This window comes from Grus americana, chromosome 2 (genome assembly GCF_028858705.1).
Source record: "Grus americana isolate bGruAme1 chromosome 2, bGruAme1.mat, whole genome shotgun sequence".
Classification (NCBI taxonomy): Eukaryota; Metazoa; Chordata; class Aves; order Gruiformes; family Gruidae; genus Grus; species Grus americana.
This window is the reverse complement of record NC_072853.1, coordinates 109,531,388-109,553,206: the sequence shown is the minus strand read 5'-3', so window position 1 is coordinate 109,553,206 and position 21,819 is coordinate 109,531,388. Positions and strand designations below refer to the sequence as shown.

Here is a 21,819-nt window from a genome sequence, read left to right as displayed (position 1 = left end):
CCCCCCAAATTCACATATCCTAATGATTACTGAACATCAAAAAGTGTCTGTGGGTATAAGGAACGGAGAGGGCTCGGCAGAGAGCTCAGGGTGATGCAGAGAAGAGGTAACAAAGTCTCCATGTCAATATTTATTCTTTCAAAACCAGAGGTAAGTATAATAACACTTAGCATTCATAGTGCACTTTTTCATTCCACATTTGCTACAGACACATTGGCATTACCTCTATGAAAGGATTTAAAATATGAATGTATTAATACTCCATATGGATAAGGCAAGGGAGGCAAACGTTCAAGGAGGAAAAACTATGGCAGCTGGACAAGATTACAGAAACAGTTTTTCCCAGGACTGGCGTTTAAACTTTGTCCTGCGCTGTGCTCAAACCTCTAGGTCACAGCTCTCCTGGGATATCACATATTACGTATAGATGAGTTTTCAAAGTGACCTGACAGATAGGCACCGTACTCCCTCTGGAAGGCAATAGGATTGAGGATCCTAATATCCCAAGGCCTTTCTGAAAATCTTATCTTACATACAGTCTTAACTACTTCATCACACTCACTAAATAACAGCAGATACTTGTTAACAGCATGTGTATAGTCACTGAAAATAATTTATCCCTGCTTTGGGGCTCCTCTAAAGAAATTATATCTCTCCATTTTTCAGCCTTCTCTATATAACACCTGAGAAATAATTGTTTTCATTTTTCTTTGCCTCATTGATTGTAGAATAAATAATCCATGAATAACTCCCCACCCTCATTATTCTACCGTATCTGGTGAGCAATAACTTTTGGTACAGTCTGTTTAAGGGCAATGGCAGGAGGGATGGCGAGGGATGGAAAAGAGCAGTCAGACTCTTGAAATCCCTAAACCATAAGGCTAGGATATGGCCAGGTTGTCTCAGTCATCTCTTGTAGGTGAAAACCATAATGATACTTTAATGCAGCTTGATTCCTGGCTCACTCTCGGAGTGAGAATTAATTACCGAATGGAAACATCTGCATTAGCGGCTCCTGCAGCCCCAGGTCTCTGCAGGCGGGATGGTGCTCACCCCCCCCAGAACTTGGACCGCTCGGAGGACTTGCCTGCTGGCCGCCTGGCTCGGATCCCGGCAGGCTGGAGCTCGGGGAGCCGCTACCATCTCGGTGTGCGGGGGAGCGGCGGGGAGGGAGGAAAGAGCCGGCCTCGGGGGCTGCCGCTGCACCCCGGGGGCGGGCAGGGGTGCCGGGCGGCGCGGCGCGGCGAGCCTCCGCGCCCAGCGTCAGCACCGCGGACAGCGGCATCTGCGCGGCCTCCCCGCGGCTCGGCCCCGGCCCCCCCCGCCCCCGCCCCGGCCCCGGCCCCGGCCCCGATCCCCGCCGCGGTCCCCCGGCTCTGGCTGTGAACCAGGCAAGGGAGGACGAGAAGCGTCCTGGAGGCCGAAGGGGCGCAGAGGAAGAGGGAGGAGCTGGAGGAAGCGGAGGGAAGGGGAGGGGAGCGTTAGGGAGAGGATATTCCCTTCTGCTGCTTTTTTTTTTTTTTTTTTTTTCCGGGGGGGGGGGGGCGGGGGGAGGAGGTTGCTGCTGCTGGTGGCAGCGTTTCCTCCTGCTGGAAGATGATGAATACATGAGGAGAGAGGCTCTGAGCCGGCTTCTCTGCTGCGGGAGTGTCTCTCCCTCCCTCTCTCTCCCTCTCCCCTCTCCCTGCTCCTGTGTGAGTGTGTGTTTGGCTCCCCGGCTGTGTGTGCATCTACACTGTGTATATATATCTGAGCTGGGAGGTTATTGCAAGCTTCTCTCAGCAGCGCTGCTCTGTGCAGGAAGAAGGGCTCAGCTGCAGTGGTAGCATCAACAGCAGCATTAGCAGCACCAACAGCTTTTTCCGCCTTTTCCCTTCCCTTCATCTCCATCTCCCTTTCCCTGCCTCCCCCCTCGTCTTTTTGGAGATTGCTTTTTTAATTTTTCTTTTTCTCTTCTACAGTCCTTGTTATTTGATACTTCGTGGCTTTTTTTTTTTTTTTTTTTTTTTTTCCTTCCTCTGAGAAGGAGGCACACACACAGAAACACAGAGAAATAAGGGAAAGAAAAGTACCGGGACTTACTCTGCTGCTGCAAACCCAGAGATAGCAGACGAAGAGGGGGGTTGGCTTGTACCCCAAGGTAAAGCCCTGCCCCCTTTACCTCCTCGACACCTCCTCCGAGAAAGAAAAGGAGAGAGAGAGAAGGGGCCAAAGTGGAGAAAAGCAGGTCTTCTGCGGCTGGCATTTGGAGTACGGGGAGCCAGGAAGTGAAGGATGGTTGTGGTTACCCGAGCTGGCTGCAGGGCAGCTCTCTTCCTCTGGATTTTCAGCAGCATTAGCTGCAGAGCCAGGACTGCTCTGCCTGCATCTCGTAAGTACCCTTTTCTAAGAAGCATGCACAATTTCAGTTCTGCAATAAGCCAGAGAGGAATTCCCACAACTCCGGGATGCTGATTATTTTTTCTCTGCTAGTGAATCTTGTGTTTGATTTTCTATGTGTTTGTATGTGTACCGGTGCACTGAGGTTTGATACTCAGTTCACAGTGCTCCACATCAGATCTTCCTTAGTGTAGATGATTTCAGTGGCAGCTGGTGTGGAAAGTTGAGGGACCTGCTCTATGATACAGTCTTGGTTCTGCAATGGAGTCAGAGAGGGAAAGCAGTCAAATATGAGCTGTTCAAAGTTTGGAGGTGGATTTTGTTTGGTTGGTTGTTTTGGTTTGGTTTGGTTTTTCCCACCTTCCTCAGAGGGTATGCAATTTGCATTTGGAAGTACTTCACTTCCACAGTTGTGTGAGGGAAAAGAGATGTGAGCAGTTTCCATAACTAGTGTTTTATCAAGGAGCAGCAAGAGAAAATTTTGTCTCATTTGAGGAGGAAAGAATGATGGTGAGTTGATGAGAGTGAACTGAGCCAGGACAGCTTTTCTTGAAAGTGAAGTTTCGCTTCCCATAACAAAATGAGCAAAGGTATTTTGGAGGAGACCAGCAATTACCCCCTGGGGGGCAGAAATAGTAGAGAAATGATCAAGCATCTGCTGAAATGCTGAACTTCAGACCAGAGAGTGCAGAGCACCTATGCAGGACCCAGTTCTGCTATCAGTGTAAAAATGACAGTGTACTCATTGATTTCAATGGGTGTTAGATCAAATCTTTAACATTGCACTGAGCCGTAGTTTCCAGCAAAACATTGGCAGGTAGATGTCAGTGTTAAGTATTTAGTTGTTTCTCTTCAGACCATGTAAAGCATTTGCCAATTGCAAAGTATTTTTGAAATGCATACTGAAATGAAGCAGTGCATTTTTATAGAATTGTCAAAAATAGACACTACTGTTTATAGAGGAAAGAAATTACCTGAGATGCTACAGATAGATGTGTTGGGATTGTGTGTATGTGAATGGGGGCTGATTCTACTGACCAAGTAGGGAATTGTCTTAGAATGTAATGTATATACTGCATAGAGATCTATGTGGATCATTATATTTATTTATTTGTTTCCTTGGGGGCAGGAATGAACAATGCAATGATTAGGGAACTGGAGCACTGCTATACTTTCTCAGTCGGTTTCTGTGGGTTACCATCTGATACCTATTGAAAAATAAAACAATGTTATTGTTCCAGGATTTACCTACATTTAGACATTCATTTGTGTGTCAACAGAAAATGTGCAGCAGTGTCTGCATTGTATCTAGGTCTCAGAAGCTATAGGATGTTCAGTTATTTTTCTGCCTTTGATTTAGGAAAAATATTGATCCTGAGGTTTACTGCTTAGTTTTGACCGGCTATCTAATTTTTCTTCTGAATATTATTTCTTCATGGTCATCTCTCAGGCTCTGCATAACAGGAATATACAGGGGGAAAAAAGATTATTATTTAGGTTGTCAGAAATCTATTCTTGGAAAACAAAGTTCCCTATACGCTTTTCTATAATAGAATTTCTGAGCTTTTTTTGTCATTCAGTAACTAATGGCTGTAGTTTAACTTGAAAACGACCTACAGTAGTTACCTAACAAACTAATCTTTAACTTTTGTAAGAAGGTAGTTGAGAAGTTAATGGTTGTAGTAACATCACTATAACCAGAAATTCCATGAATAAAGGATATATATAATCTTAATTACAATTTACTCATATACATTCCCATCTTGACAATTTTTTTTCAGATATTCAAAGATTTCTTTACATTAATTCACCTTCCAAGAGCTTATAGACCACAGTGCTTATGTAGTGTATAGCTTTTCATTTCTGACTCACTTCTGAAAGTGAAATGGAGCTAGATTTGTTTACTGGAAACAGAAATATAGCTAGAAGTACACGTCAGCCTTAAAACTACAAAAGGAGTGTTCACATTGCAGTACATGCTTAAAATTCTTGTAAAGACATACGGGTGCTTGGGAAGTGGTACCACAGTAGGAACTCAAGTGCTGTGTCACAGTGTTTTGGTGCACCACTTAACTGGTTATTCTGTTGCACGCTTCGTGTACAAACTGGTAACTGTGCTGTATTTTCTGGGATTGATTGTCACTTTTTATGCAACTGATTGTGAATGGCATTGGGGAATTTTGTTCTTCTTTGACAAGAGAATGCACTTAGGTTTTTATCTTTTTTTTTTTTTTTTCTCATCAGTTGATTTTGAATATCATATTGGGAATACTTCAGAAAGAATTAATAATCATGTGAAATGCAACTTTGATGTAAAATCGATTTCCAACCACATTTTTATTTTCTCCTCCATTGCTACTTTATGTTTTGACTTTGAAGTAATTAACAGTAGCAAATTTATTCTTTACAGTATTTTTTTAGGAAGTATGCAAGATTCATGGTGTACAGTGAATTACGAATCCCTATATATAAGCTTGCTATTCAATATTTTCTTACAGTCTTCTTGTGCTGACATAGAAAAAGACAGAATTTTTGGAAAGAATAGAATTGTACGTCACATGAATATATTGCATCTCAAATGTTTGTTTACTTTGCAAAGTCAGTAAATCTATCTCTGTCATTAAAATGATGTCTGTCAGTAATACTGGTTCAGAAGTGATTGTATTGAAAGCTTTGAATCTCATTCAGTTTTATCTCAAAATGAAGTGGGTCTTGAAAGCCCATCTTGTAGTACAATAAACATACTCTGTGATACAGTATCACACACTAATATTCAGTTCTTACTGTAAATTTTATTCATAGTCATATTTTTCATACCTTGGCAATAAATTCTTCATATTCCTGCAATTTTTTTTTTTTTTAAATAAGCGTGGAGGGATCAATACATTCTTAACTTCTGGAATCAAGGCTAATGAACAGCTCAACCAGGAGAGGTCATCACAAGATAAAAAGTAACATGGAAAATACAAATTTAGTGCTTTATAGTCTTCTATATGGCTTAAAGATGGAATGATAAGAATATGACTACGCGTAGACAAACTTTCACTTGCGTTCTTATAAAAAACCCCACACAAAACAGCGACCTTTTCTTCTTAATGAGAATGTTTAAGGGATTCATCATAGTGTCATCTGCTTCTCTATGAAATCAACTCACTTAAAAAGTAATTGTCTTTCACAGATAGGTTTTATTTTTGGTTGTGTCTGTTTATGTGAAATGCAAACCTGATCTGTACAGAACTATTAAAACTTTGAGTTCTGATATTTCTCATGATTTTGCAGTAGGTCCCATATCACCCATTTTACAATAACTGATGCAGATATCAAATGAGGGGCAGGTGTAGTAAATCATTAAGATTTGTGCGTAAACAAAAATATGCATCTTTTAGCTTTGACTGCATGGCACGCAGACTTCCCTTAATAGTTTGGATAAGTGAGAAATGAAATGTATTAAAAAAGCGTAATGTCCCTTTTGAAAGAGTCAGGCATTGTACAAGAAACAACTTTTCAGGGGTCCTGGTCTATATAGAATTAGAGAATCTGTCCTTCTGGTTCATGGTACTTGAATGTTGAGTGTGTGGGGATGTCATGTATTCTATTAGACTCACATTCGGTAATAGTTTTCTTCCAGATAATTTTTCAGACTTAATGGTATTTTGTGAAATCTAGTCAATTACAGTTGCGTTTCTGTTACATCTGATTAACATTTCTTAGTTTAGGTCCTGTTGTCTGGATGTAAACTCAGAGATACCACAGAATTTAGTTTCAGATATACCAAAATATTTTCATTTAGATTTAACATTTAACGATTTTTCTTACCCTTGGGTGTCAAAGCACTTGCAAATGCACTAAACTTATAAACCGAGGGCCTAAGTTTCCTTTAAGACCATAGGATTTCATGACATTAAACATATGCTTTCTTTTTTGTTTTCATTTAGAACACTTTAGCTATAAATTAGACCAAAGTTTACACCTGTCATTATAGAATAGTACTGTTGTTTAAGGTGCTATACTATATAATAAAATTAACATTCAACAGGCAAACAACAGTTTGCTAATTGGTTATTATTTAACAACATTGAACTGAGTTGCTCAGGGTGACTTTTTAAATGAATATGTTTTTCCTAGAACAATACATTACCTTACATGTGAACAAAATAATAATAAATAGTCTGCTGTCACTTCCAAATTGGTGACAGCAGCTAGAGCCTGCGTCAGTGCTGAAAAGCCAAAGTTTCAAAGAGGCCTTAACTTCTGCGTATGCAACATTGCACACAGCCTGATTGCAGACATTCGTCTATATACAGAAAGTCTGATTTGAAGTTTGATGTGGTCAGTGGGCATTGAATCAATTGCAAATGTCATTGAATTAATGTTTTAAAAACTGGTTCTTGCTTGGGTTCTTTTTGCTTTGCTTGTGTTTTTAGTTCATTTATTTTTTTTAAACTCCGGTGCAATAATACGGAGTAGGACACACAAAGTGCTTCAGTCCAGTCAGCAAGAAAGTTTGAAAGTGAAGTTAAAGACTATGAATTGTAAACTTGTCTCTGCCAACATTGGCCATTTCTTTTGCAAGGAGATGAGAAATATTTTCTGATTATCTCTCATTTTTTCACTCAGGTACTTTTAACACATTTGAAAGATGATTTCAGTTGATGCAGTTGTAACAGGAAATTCTTTACCCATAATATATTAATCAGACATTAGAAGCTGTAGATCTACTTGAATAACTCACATCACTATGGATCTGTGGCAGACAGTAGGTTTTCCTATAGGAGTTCTTTAGAAATTTCAGCCTGGATCTCTAAATCTTAAAAGCATCGGATCTCATGTTCAATGTTTAGTAATTATAGCAATATTTAAGACTTTGTAATACTATTAATGCTTGGGGCATTAATAAAAAAACTATGGGGGTTTTCAACATTTTCTTTTTCTACATGTGCAGAAGCTGATCTACCTCTGAGCAATTTCACTCATAGGTCAAACATAAGATAACTAGATAAATCTTGAGGTGTGCCACTGCCCGTGCCTGCATTTCCTAAATACCAGTCATGCTCTGTCTTACAAAAGTACATGGACTTGCAAATGTGTTTCAGTCATGTCAGACAGAAAATGTTAGAGAAGCATTATTAGTCTTCTTCATCAGATGAAACTCTGAGTGACTTTTTCATTTCCTTCGTCTTCAAAATTTTAAAGAATAAATTTAAAATTATAGCAGTGTTTGGAAAGAGGTAATTTGATCGGGGTGTGATTTCCAAAATCCACATGAACACAGGATCCTTTTTTGAAAGATCAGGAAGATCTGTGGGACAAAGAGTGCAGTCTGGTAGCTTGAGTCTTCCCCACTGAAGGAAACAGAAGTTGCGCCATTGATTTTACAAACTATGTGGTTACTTTTTTGTCAGTGAGAAGTTCATGATTCAGTCCATTGGTGTAAGATACTAGAAATGATTAAAAGGTTCTTCAGAGTTCAGCCTTTGAACTAACATTGATTTTACCTGTATCACACTTCATTTATTCAGCTACTTTATTGGCATTGCATAGGTAGATAATCTGAGACCAGTTAATTGCAGAACATGCTAAATCTCTAAATTTGGTGGAGTAGGAAATTGCAGTAATCAGTAATCAATTCTTTTGAGCCATTTGCTGTTCCAGCTTTGAAGATATCATAGATATAATAAAAGCATTCCCAAGACTGATGTTTGACATTTACAAAGAACTTGGGCACATCTAGGTTTTGATAGCTCTGCAATTTTACAAGCAACTTTACAGAGTTGAGACCTTTCTTGCCTTGGAAATTGTCTCAGTATTCATGCACTGCTGTAGTAGCTGTCCATCTCCTTTTTGTTCCTTAAGCTTGAACAACTGATAATTCAGAACAGAAAAGGATATTGACATTCACATTTACCTCTTTCCTCTGCCCAAAAAAGTCTAGAGATTTTTCTGGCTTTACAATCTCGTGTAGAGGTGGTTCTTTCAGACATTTAACTTAAGTGGTCATGCTAAGCCCACTATGGGACTGAAAAATTTATTTACACTATAGATCATAATTTGATGTTGATATTTATCAATATTTAAAATATTTATTAAATACTTTATTTTCAATTGTGTACACACTGCAAAAATATGTTTTAGATAAATCCATGACTAAGATCATAGCTAGGGACTTTGTTGCCAGTTTTGCATTTGTATGAGTAAAAGGTCAGGTTGGGTTAAACTTTAAATGCGTAAATAAAATAGGCAGCTAAAAATACTTTCTAGTAGCCAGGGAGCATTTGAACTGTTCTAGTCAAAGGATTTTATATCCCACAAACAAATGTGATATTTTAGAATGAACATTTTTTTCTTTAGAATATTTGAAGTTCCAGTTTAAAGGGAAAGTAACACTTTCTTGTAGAAACTTAATGACAATCTGTTTGATTTTGTAAAACTGCTATATTATTTACTATTTTGTAACATTTGCTCAAGGAAATCAGCCATGCACATGCTACATTTCTCCCTACTTTCCCTGTTTCTACAATGTAGGAATTATCTGCCCATAAGCATTTTTTGCATCAAATCTAGAGGTGTGCCACTGTCCATTTTTTTATCACCTAAATGGTGATAAAGCCTTGGCTATGTCTCTGATTGCTCAATCATCTTGTATACTTACACTGATATTTATCGTGAAGACAATGAACACCTGGAATTTAAGAGGGAAGGTATATGGAAGAAGATCAGCAGATGAGCTGAGGAGACTGCAAGGGTCCATTTCCATAAGAAGCAGCAGAAAGTCTGTGGTAGAAAGTTTGCCAGAGAAGAAAAGGAAGAATTAGTGCCATAACAAACGGAAGCTTAAAAGTATATGGGCCTAATGCAATGGGATGCAATACAGCAGGCAGGGGAATTGCAATATATTTTAGGTTCTCATGTCTTACATACTGAGTTTTAATGTCACTGGTGTAAAGTTCTTGAAACACAGTTTGAAATGCAGTTAAATTAGGGTGTGATTAGACTCCCAGTTACATTTATGGGAAAAGTAGCAAGAATATGGTTGGGGAAAAGCCCTATGCATTAAAACCAAACCAACAAACAAGAAAACAAAAATCTTCAATTTATACCCTGTTGACCCAGTTTTCAAACAGAGATGTCTTACTAAGATCTCTAGACTGCCCAGCATGTCAATGAGGCATGGAAAGGACCTGTACATATTTTTTTATTTTCCCTGAATACAGATAAAAAATCTAATAACTTTAAAAACATGAGGAAAAATAAAAAATAAGGAAAATAAATTAATTTTAAAACATACTTAAAAAAGAAAACCAATGGCCTCCCACCATTGTTCTGGACCATGAAAAAAAAAAAAAGGAGGGGTGGTGTTCTGAAGAGATTGTCTCCAATGTAATGACCATAACATGTTTTCTTTCTGCTGAGGAATGGAGTCAGAGGGAGTAGCTTGCCCTGTCCACAATATTAACATTGCATTAGAAGAGTGAGCTTCTGTGAGAAATGGAGTCAGATGCATATCTTGCGCAGAGCAGGCTCTGCTGGCTACATGCGCCCAAGCTTCACCAGGCTGTAGTCTCTAATGTGTTTTCCTTTGGTTTTACATCTAAAAAAAATATGCTACTGGGCATACTGTCATGAATGTCCTGCTTGCTTCTTCCCTGGTATGGCCAAGCTGTTAGAAATGATAGTGGAATTCCCTATAGACAAGAGATGGTATCCATTAGAGTTCCAGCGTTCTTCCAAAACCACATACCACCAGATCAGACACCCATTTGCTTCTGTTCTTAATTTATTTGCCATTTCTCACATACCTCCTTTCTCATTTTATTAGTTATCTTACTCCCTGCTCTCTGCCTTCTCCCCACCCTTTCCTCCAGAAATAAACTGACTCTACTGACTTCTCTTGGATTTTCATTGATTCATCACCATATCAAGTAATTTGCTGAGCCTGAAACTAAGGGAGATTGTCTTCATTGATTCCTGATTAATTCATCCATATGTGAAAGCTAGGTACACAGGTAATAACTCAATTGAAATTCCTTCATTGCTTAATTGCTGTGCCATAATCCTGGCATGTTAAATCAAATAATCAGATGAATGAACTTAGGATTCATTTTTTTCCAAAAACAATTATTAGAATATTGTCTTAAGGAATGCTTTAATAACTCTGTTTATAATTATGCATATATTGCACTTTCAGACTTCAGATCAGTACAGAGCATATATATTACACATATGGAAAAAATTGCATCAAAGGAATGCTGTGAGTAAATCATGGTCCCAAACCTACATATTCATAGCTTATAAAGCCAAAAAGGATCACTGAACCCAGCTATGGTGATATGGGAGGTTGTGTTACTACCTCCTCTACACGTCATAGAATCAACAAACCACAGAATGGTTTGAGTTGAAAGGGAACTTTAAAGGTCATCTAGTTCCAACGCCCCTGCCATGGGCAGGGACACCCTCCACTTGATCAGGTTGCTCAAAGCCCCATCCGGCCTGGCCTTGAACACTTCTGGGGATGGGACATCCACAACTTCTCTGGGCAAACTGTTCCAGAATTTCTTCCTTATATCTAATCTAAATCTACCATCTTTTAGTTTAAACCTGTTACTCTCATTCTATCACAGCACACCCTGGTAAAAAGTCTTTCTCCATATTTCTTGTAAGCCCCCTTTAAGTATGGAAAGGCTGCAATAAGGTGGCCCTGGAGCCTTCTTTTCTCCAGGCTGAACAATCTCTACTTTCTCAGCCTGTCTTCATAGAAGAGGTGCTCCAGCCCTCTTATCATCTTTGTGGCCTTCCTCTGGACCCACTCCAACAGGTCCATGTCTTTCCTTACTGAGGACCCCAGAGCTGGACACAGTGCTCCAGGTGAGGTCTCACCAGAGCGGAGTAGAGGGGGAAAATCACCTCCCTCGACCTGCTGGCCATATTTCTTTTGATGCAGCCCAGGATACGATTGGCTTTCTGGGCTGCAAGTGCACATTGCCAGGTCATACCTGATTTTTCATCCAAAAGTATCACCAAGTCCTTCTCTGCAGTGCTGCTCTCAATCCATTCATCACCCAATCTGTATTGATACCGTGGATTGCCCTGACCCGGGTGTAGGACCTTACACTTGGCCTTGTTGAACTTCATGACCTTCACATGGAACCACTCCTCAAGCCTGTCCAGGTCCCTCTAGATGGCATCCCTTCCCTCAGGCATATCAACTGCACCACTCAACTTGGTGCAATCGAAACTTGCAAAGGATGCACTCGACCACACTATATCATTAATAAAGATATTTAACAGTACCTGTCCCAATACAGACACCTGAGGGACACCACTCATTACTGATCTCCATTTGGACATTGAGTCATTGACTGCAACTCTTTGGGCATGGCTATCCAGACAATCCTTATCCACCAAACAGTCCATCCATCAAACCCATCTCTTCAATTTAGGGACAAAGGTGTTGTGTGGGATCATATCAATGGCCTTGCAGAAGTCCAGGTAGATGACATCAGTAGCTCTTTCCTTATCCACCAATGCAGTCACTCCATCATAGCCCATCAGATTAGTCATGCATGATTTGCCCTTGGTGAAGTCATGTTGGCTTTCTCTAATCACCTCCCTGTCAACCATATGCTTTAACATAACTTCTAGGAGAATCTGTTCCATGATCTTCCCAGACACAGAGGTAAGGCTGACTGGTTGGTAGTCCTCAGGGTATTCATTTTTACATTTTATAAAAATGGATGCAATGTTTCCCTTTTTCCAGTCACTGGGGACTTTGCTTGACTGTCATGACTTTTCAGATGTGATGGAGAGCAGCTTAGCAACTACATCTGCCAGTTCCCTCAGGACCCTGCGATGCATCTTGTCAGGTCCCATGGACTTGTGTATGTTCGGGTTCCTCAGGTAGTCTTGAACCTGAAAAGTTGTTGAGTACCTCAGCCTTCTCCATGTCAGTTGTCACCAGATGCCCTGTCTCATTTATCAGGGTGTGCAGTTTTTTGTATTTTCCTTTACTGACTAACGTACTTGTCAAGCTTCTGACACATTTCCTCCCAGCATTGAATGTCTCGGTCTCGAACTATGTTCTTTATCCTAGGTTTATGACTTTACACATGGCCACATTAAAATGCCTTATGTTTCCTTTCACTAGCTGACCTAGATGTCCCAAGCCTGTGACATGAGTGAACTTCAATTTCCTGTCATCTTCAGCCTCAAAGAGTATGCAATTTTCTGCAGTTCGAATAATAAAGATGTTAAATAGCGAAGGACTGAAAATCAGATTTTCATTGGTTCTCCCTAGAAACCACTCATTTCCTTTGTTACTGTTACATTTTGAGATATTTAGTATGTCGCATTTATAATAATTCTGTATCTTGGTTAAAATAGTGTATACTGCCAGTCAAATGCCTTCAGAATTCAAAATGCATATATTACAGTGTATGCAGAAACAGATACAAATGCATATATATGCAAATTTGATGTGATCCAAATTAGTCATCTCAGCAAAAAAAAAAACCCACACTTTGACAAGATCTATTTTTTACAAACTCATGTTGATTTGTACTAATTATATTTACCTCCTTTAAATTTTTATTAATCAGGTTCTATTATTTTGTCTAGCAGCAATGTCAGTTAGAGCAGCTTGTAATTACACAGGTCATCTTCCTCAGTATCAGCACACCATACTTTCTTTCAGTCTTTTGGAATTTCCTCAGTGTTCTAAGGGTTACCAAAAATCAGCAATAGCTATGCTTGGAGACCTTCTCAGATACAGGTTACCCTGCTGGTTTAAAACTGTCTAGCCTTGTTAGCTTCTGTTTAACATCTTCCTCAGTTTTTATTAGAATGTAAATTGTTCTGTTGCCACTCTGGGATCTGACTATGCAGCCTTGTTAGTTTTTCTAACACTGCATGTTTTCGTCTTTTCTTCATTGGCAATTTCATCACCTGTATGTAGCAGTCTTTTGGCATGGATCCTTACCTCATTTCCTCTCTTGCCTCTTTAAAAAAAACAAAACCAAAACCAAACTACAAATCAAACCTGCTTTTTTGTTTTCTTTTTTATTTTCCTTATGTTTTCTGTCTATAGATAAATTAAGCCTTGTATCATTTTGCTTATAAAATTTCTATAAGTTTGTTAGATTCTGATTTACAGAATCACAGAATGGTTGAGGTTGTAAGGGACTGTTGGAGGTCATCTTGCCTTGCTCAAGCAGGGTCACCTAGAGCAGGTTGCCCAGGACTGCTGCTGCAGACTGTCCAGAGGGCTTTCGAACATCTCCAAGGAGATATTGAACAACCTCCTTGGTTGTATCAGGTTCCTGTCAGCCCATTTCTCCAGCTTATTGAGGTTCCTCTGGATGGCAGCATGACCCACTGGCACATCAGCCACTCCTCACAGTTTTGTGTCCTCAGTAAACTTGCTGAGAGTGCACATCATCCAGATCATTAACAAAGATGTTGTACAGGACTGGACCAGGTACTGACCCCGAGGGTACACCACTCCAACTAGATGTCATGCCACTCTCTAGGCCCAGTTTTTCAGCCAGTTTTAGTCCACCTCACTGTCTGCTCACGCAGCCCATAGTTCAACTTTTCTTATGGGAGACAGTGTCAAAGGCCTTACCAAAGTCCAGGCAGACAATATCCACTGCTCTCCTATCATCTACTAGGCCAGTCATTTCATCATAGAATTTTATCAAGTTGACCAAGTATGAATTCCCCTTAGTGAAGCCATACTGACTACTTCTGATGATTTTCCTGTCCTTAATGTGCCTGGAAATGGTTTCCAGGATTAGCTGCTCCATCTCTTTCCCAGGGACCAAGGTGAGGCTGACCCTCCTGCAGTTCCCTGGGTCCTCCTTGTTGCCCTTCTTGAAGATAGGAGTGATGTTTTCTTTCCTCTAGTTCGCAGGCAGCTCTCTCAGTCACCATCTGTATTGTCAAGCATTTGCTAAAGTGTTCTTAAACAATTCCCATTCACAGTCAAGTTTTTCTGTTTCAACTCTTAAATTCTGAAGTCGTCTAGCTACTACTGCTACTAAATATACTTAATAATGGATTTGTATCTCCATCAAGGAACAACCAAAATATGTCATTAATACTAGAAACACAAACACAGAAAATATTTATTTAGAAAAAGATCTAGGAGACTAACAAGAACCTATCCAAGGCCAAACTCAGTAGGTCATCTGTATTCAACTAAGCATTTAAATGAGTGTTTTAAAATAAGCCCTTGAAGACATCCAAACATTCCTAAATAGGGCTTTGATAATGATAAATGTTTTATTAAATCTTGGTTGAAATAGGACAACCATATATATAAACACATATTAGAATCAAAGTAAAAGACTAAAAATTACTATTCGGCTACAAGTCTCATTACCGAATGACAGTATAATAGAAATGTCTGTTCACTGCATTGTTCATGTTAATGACCCTAAATTTCAGATATAAATTTATTAGAAGTTTTAGTTCTGATCTATAAATTAAAATACTATGTTCATATTAATTATGTGTTAAAATACTTTATTTTAAAATATTTATTTTTACTAGCCTGGAAATAGTTGCACCTAATTTAAAAAAATATAAATTGGTGTCTTTGAAAGAGAGTTTCTGAAATGAGCAAGCAAATAGTGCTTCTATGTACACGTGCATACAGACAATAAGGTTGTCTGAGTGTGTTTTGGTATATTGTTGGTAACAGATATAATGAAGTTGCCTTGAGCTTCCTCTTGAGTAGACAACAGAATCTTGCAGGGAATTACATAAAATTTTTGCTAAGTTTTGAGGCTGTACATGCAATTACATGTGGGACGGGGGATGTTGTTTTCAGGCAGGAACAGATTACTTAAGAAGTCCTCTAAGGTTAATTTTAATTTAGCAAAAGGGCAATAAAATCAGAATCTGGAAAAAAGGCATGTGATACACATTTCTCATCCACTGATGAATTTGGAACATAGTATGATATTTGCAATGTATTTATTATAAGTAATTTTTAAATACCCTGGCCTAATTTAATATAGGGAGTATATTCTTTCCCTGTCTTACACATGCAAATTTTCATGGCGGAATAGTTGTCATGCAAAGATACAGGTATCTTTCAAATTCTTCCACTGAGCCTGGTCCACAGTTTCATAATTCTGCCCTGTCAGATCTTCAGATCAAGGTGAGGTTACTTAATAATGTCAAGTGTCTCAAGTGGATATTTAAGAATGTTAAATGCAAATGCATTCAGTTAGTCAGGCACATAGGAAACAAGTTCTTCCGTGTTTGGGATCTGCAGTGTATAGGAGGAAGAAACTTAAAGCATCATTTCTCTAAGCAAAAAGCATTCTGTGAATTTGGAGTTGCAGAAGGGCTATGTGAGGACGCAGTGTCCTGGCAACAGCTCTAGGGGTAAAGTCTAGTAAGTCTATGGTAAGGTCTAGGGTGGTGCTTGTGTTGGGGACTATACAGCAGCTGTTTGTTGACTCTGGAATGTGACTGTGAAAGGTTGCTCTTCACTGCAGTGGACGAGATAAGCCCCAGAGTATTGCTGCTAGAGGCAACCCAAAGCAATGTCTATATGAAAGTGTCTCATCAGCAGTGTGCTCAGGTGGCTGAGAAGGCCAATAGCATCCTGGCTTGTATCAGAAACAGAGTGGCCAGCAGGACTAGGGAAGTGATCATCCCCCTGTACTCAGCACTGGTGAGGGCACACCTTGAGTACTGTGTTCAGTTTTGGGCCCCTCACTACAAGAAAGACATTGAGGTGCTGGATCATGACCAAAGAAGGGGAACGAAGCTGGCGAAGGGTCTAGAGCACAAGTCTTATGGGGAGCAGCTGAGGGAACTGGGGTTGTTTAACCTGGAGAAAAGGAGGCTGAAGGCAGACCTTATTGGTCTCTACAACTACCTGAAAGGAGGTTGTAGTCAGGTGGGTGCTGGTCTCTTCTCCCAAGTAATAAGTGACAGGACAACAGAAAATGGCCTCAAGTTGTGCCCAGGGAGGTTTAGATTGGATATTAGGAAAAATTTCTTCACCAAAAGGGTTGTCAAGCATTGGAACAGGCTGCCCAGGGAAGTGATTGAGTCACCATCCCTGGAGGTATTTAAAAGATGAGTAGATGTGGTGCTTAGGAGCATGGTTTATTGGTGGACTTGGCAGTGCTAGGTTAACAGTTGGACTTGATGATCTTAAAAGTCTTCTCCAACCTAAACAATTATGTCTCTGCAGGAGAACAGTCCGATCTGCACACAATGAAATATGACATATGGTTGTTACACCTCAATGATTTAACTGGATGGGCCTATGGATCAGACCATTCTTTTTAGACCACAGAGATGTTAGCCTTTTTTTTTTTTATTAAATACTTGCATAAATTTTATTATCAAAACCTTTTTATAGATCTCACTTTCTCTCATACTGGTGTACACTGAATTCCAGCAATGTTCCACTGGAGTTATTTCAGTGTATCAGAGGTGAGAATTTAGTGCAGTTAGAGATTTCGCAGTTGTATTCCAGATACCAGCTATTTATCTCCAGTGGCTCTTTGAAATGAATCTTTCTGGTTTTCCATATAAAACTATTTGTGATGAAAAAATAGTCCTTACAGCTCAAAGACTTGAAGCTGTCTAAGTTCTTTTTGGATAATTTAAACTCTTAATATTTAATGCCTTGACATGTAGTTGGATCTTCAGAATAGGAAATATTGCAAGTACTGTGAAATATTTTAGCACCACACTTATATCAGTCATCTTCTTTTTGAGGATTAACATTGATGACAAAGTTATTTTCTGTGGCCATATCTTGTGCATATGAACACAGATAAAATTTTGTAGCTGACACCAAAGGTCTATGCATTTCATTTTTATTATCTTCCGAAAGCTTTCTTGAGCTTTCTGAGTCTCCCCTGTAATTGTCTTATGTATGAACTGATTGGAATAGCCAGAAGGTATTACCGAACAGTGGAACTTTCAAGAAGAGAACCTTTGTGAGGCAGACCTTTTTTCTGCTAATAAAGAAGGCAGATCAAGCTAGTATGGAAATGTTGACAAGTTAGTGGCAAACTATCATGAATAGACCTGTGTAGACATATGTGTAGATAATGATGAGGTACAGTTCTTTTTTAAAGTATAGCATTTTAAAGCGCAGTGTATTTTAGCAAAACATAAAAGTTTGCTGTTATTGCACAGTGGAATATATTAACAAAGGCTGTCCACTTCAGCTAAAAATATATCCAAACAAAACAGTGTCCTAGATTACACAACTCCTATATTCAACCCCTTAAAAAAGCTACCAGAGGTCATCCTCAAACGAAATTACATTGATGCAACAACAAACCAAATGCATACCAAATGTTTCACAGAAATTATATCTCACATCAGCTGCCTTCTGCTGGCCTACTTTTCATTTGAAAATATGATTACCCTCATCTGATCAAATTACAGGCCTTGGAAGAAAGCAGCTACGTTTTGAGTTCCATCCATGAATTCCATCATCTTTCTAATTTTTCTTTGTGACATTATTAGCAGCAGATTCTATGAGACAACTCAGTGATTCTACTTTTTGGGGTTTTAACCAGGAAGTAATGTATTTCAGAAGAGTAGCCGTATGTCAATTACACAAAACTCATTAGTAAAATTAGAGGGTGGTCCACTCTCTACAAGTTGTGTATGAACATCTTTTTTTCTCCTCTTAGAAATTCATTTAATTTTTTTTTTCTTTCTATGTTAACTTATTTCCTGCTGTGTGAGCTTGGGAGAAATGAAAAGCACCAGTATTTTTAGTATAGAATTACTCAAACTATCATTTTAAATACACTTTTATTCTGCAATCAAACATCTGTTTCTTCCAGAAGATGACAAGTGCCTATACAGTGCCTGGCAGAATGACGTTCTAGTCCATGACTGTAGATCATAGTCACCCCACCAAGTAACACCTTATGTATTATGAACACAAAAGGCACTGAGGTTTTTGCTGTCCCTATTCATATTGGTTGTTATCTACTGTGGCATTATTTACACTGCTCTCACAAAGTAATGCACTGGTCAACAGGGATCAAAATGACAAAATGTATGAATAATTTCTTGATGCAGTTCTTAGTATTAAATCATAGAATTATAGAATCATAGAATGAAATCAGAGAAATCAGAGAACACTGTTCTCTATTCATGACAATGACTAAAAAGGAAAAGTTTAGAACTTTTTAAAATGAAATCTTAGATTGTTTTGTTGAATGAAGCTTGGAACAATATAAAAATAAAAAGTCCTGTTTGCTTTAAGTAATTTATTATTGGAGCAGAGAAGTATACAGAGAGATGCAAGGACATGCTCTGCCAGGTGTGCAGTGTTTTATGCTAATCTGATGCAAGCTGGGCAGTTTTCCAAGCTAACAAGAGCTCCAGGGAGATTTTTTTCCTCTCAGACCCCTGTATTATCAGCTCCTGAAGAAGCTCTTGCAGTTAAATGGAGCCATGTCCTCTTGTGATTTAGGTAGTACTTATAAGATGGTGCAGGAGTGTTCCCATAGCCCATTTTCAAGCCCCACCCTTAGAATGGAATGAAGTAGTGTTCATTGAGCATCCTGAATTCATCATTAACAAAAGCCAGATTCAGTGAAATAAATGAATTCTAGAATACAAATATAGAAAATATTGTTAGGAAAGTTATAGAAACAAGTAAAGGAAAAATGGAATATGTTTACTTAGCCTTTGACTTCAAATGGAAAAAAATGAAGGTAGAAATGTCTCATATTTTCAGAATGAGACACTTGAATCTTTTACAAAAAAAAAAAAGGCTTGTGACAAAAATTATTTGGAGGGATTTCTGAATAAGTGAACGACATTAAAAATTAAAAAAAAAAAAATGAAATATTGCAACTCAATTTTGCCTTTATTTTGGACTTTTTTTTTTACTGAAGCATAGCCCTTTGTTTCCAAATTAAGCAAATGGTTCCAAAATCTTGGTTCCTGAATTATTCTGTCTATAAGGCCTTTTTTTCCCTTCTATGTTCCCCATTCCAGTAAGCTACTCTACTTCGAAACCTTTATGTCCTTGGAGGTGATATGAACATGCTTTCTGCACATTGCCCTCTGCGTGGCTGAAGAGGAAATGTGCGTGCTTTTCTCCAGCATGAAAACTATAGAGCTTTTGCTCTAGTTTTCCTTCCTTACCTATTTGTCAGTGGGTCATTGAACAAATAGAAGCTGAAAGAACATCAAACAGATCAAAAAATCAAAGCTATGCTCAGAAAGAGTCAATTAACTCCAGAACAAAGATCTACTCAGTGAAGCTGAGAAATGTGAAAATAAAGGCCTATTTTCATTACATACATCCTTTGGAAATCTTAATTTCTTGCACTTTAAATAGCCCTTTTTTGTTTCTAAATGATAAAGGACATTAGTGTGGAATATGCCAGTGGGAGAAAGAAAGAAAATTTGACATAAGAGGCAGAGGATCAACTTGTACAAGTAAAGTAATGCTCAAGTTTTAGCTTTCCCTTGAGCCTGCCAGTCCTTCACCACTTTGTTATTTTTCCATTGGGAAAATTTGGTACCAGCCATTACTTCTTTAATGAAGGATTCCCAGGCTTGTGTCCTGGTTTCAGCTGGGATAGAGTTAATTTTCTTCCTAGTAGCTAGTATAGTGCTGTGTTTTGGATTTAAGATGAGAATAATGTTGATAACGGACTGATGTTTTGGTTTTTGCTAAGTAGTGCTAACACCAAGTCAAGGACTTTTCAGCTTCTCACACCGCCCCACCAGTGAGGAGGCTGGGGGTGCACAAGAAGCTGGGAGGGGACATGGCCAAAACAGCTGACCCAAACTGGCCAAAGGGATATTCCATACCATATGATGTCATGCTCAGTATATAACTTGGGGAAAGTTGTCTGGGGATTGGGACTGTGGCTTGGGAACTAGCTGGGCATCAGTGGTCTGCAGGTGGTGAGCAATTGGGCTGTGCATCACTTGTTTTATATATTCTTTTATTATTATTACCATCATCATCATCATCATCACCATCTTCCACTCCTGTGATATTAAATTCTCTTTATCTCAAACCATGAGTTTTACCTTTTTTTCCCCCCTGATTCTCTCCCCCATCCCACTGGGTGGTGGGGAGTGAGTGAATGGCTGTGTGGTTGTTTTAGCTGCCTGCTGGTTTAAACCACAACAGCTTGTGAGATCTGATTTGTTTGAAAAATATGGAGAAAAAGAGTGGAGTGGTCATAGTGCCCAAAATCATCCCTTCAGATGTGCAAGCATTTTCTAATGATTTCTCTATGAATTATGTGAAAAGTTTTCATAATACATCAGAATATTGTTCAGTACTCATGCCTTTGGAAAAGGGCAATGTTGCTGCTTTAGCCACCGTAGATTTTTAACTGCAATAAAGTGACTCTATTTCTCTCTGTTTAGAGGTGATATCTTTCCCTTTATATTCAGCAAAATTAAAATATGTTTTCAATGCATAGCAGTCTCTCAGGTTTTCTCAGTGTCAGTCACTATTAATCACTTTAGATGGAGTCATGAAGACCACTCCTATTGTCCTGCCAAATATGCTAAATATGCCTCAGTACTAAATGAATGTCCAGTGAGAGCTTGATCCTTTTCCTGTTGGTTAATGATAAAGCCATCACTGACATCCGTGAAACTACCTGTGAATCTCTAAATTTTAATGGGTAATGTAGATATCAAGTGAAGGAAATATTTTTCTCCTGTTGCAGAAGCAGCTCTGGTTCCCTGGTACATCAGTTCTCTGGTGTTGGAAGGTCAGTCAGCATGAGGGTGGCTAGGTCAGTCAGACCAACGCACAACCTCCAAAGACCAAGAACTATCAAAACACTAGTGCTGGTCCTTCACGTTACAAGATATAAAGGAAAGGTATCGCTGGTAAGCACACTGACACTCAAAATTCTGGATCCACACAGCATTTGGCAACAGGTACTTGGATGACATCCCTTATATTACAAAATAGCAACAGGACCCTAATTCCTTTGAGTGTCCGTTTTAATTTTTATCTTACTGATCTTGAAGAGCTTTCAGATATTTCTCTTCTACGACTTACTATTTTTAACGCCTGACAAATGTTTGTGTTGCTGGGGGATAGTGTTCCCAAGAATGATGTAGGAATGATGGAAAACTATTTGTTATGGACTTGCAGTGTGTGTGTACTATTTGCTTATGTCTGTCTGACTCACAATTGTGTTGAGCTTATGCTCTGTGCCAGTACAGGATTGATGAGATATAGTAATGCTGAACTTTCCTCTTGAATAAGCCGCTGATTTCAGTGGGCACTGCTGGACTAAATGGACATAATATCAGCATTAAAATGTAGGAGTTAATTTATTTAAAAGTCACTACGAGATTTATTTTGGAACCAATTGCAATAATTTTGTATACTGTTCTATCTAACTGAAGTAGCAAGATTTTTTCTTGTCATCAAATTTTAATTGATAGTCCTAA

General features: G+C 38.9%; 1 protein-coding gene across 2 annotated transcripts in view; it reads left to right on the top strand.

The window, feature by feature from the left end:
- The first annotated feature begins 1,559 nt into the window (after positions 1-1,559).
- The window catches only part of CNTNAP2 (contactin associated protein 2), a 1,227,525-nt gene continuing 1,207,265 nt past the window's right edge, over positions 1,560-21,819 (top strand). For both annotated transcript variants that reach the window (XM_054815498.1, XM_054815497.1), the window contains exon 1: positions 1,560-2,371. In XM_054815498.1, coding sequence (XP_054671473.1) covers positions 2,275-2,371 — 97 coding nt within the window. In that variant the 5' untranslated portion in view covers positions 1,560-2,274. The remainder of the gene's footprint in view (positions 2,372-21,819) is intronic.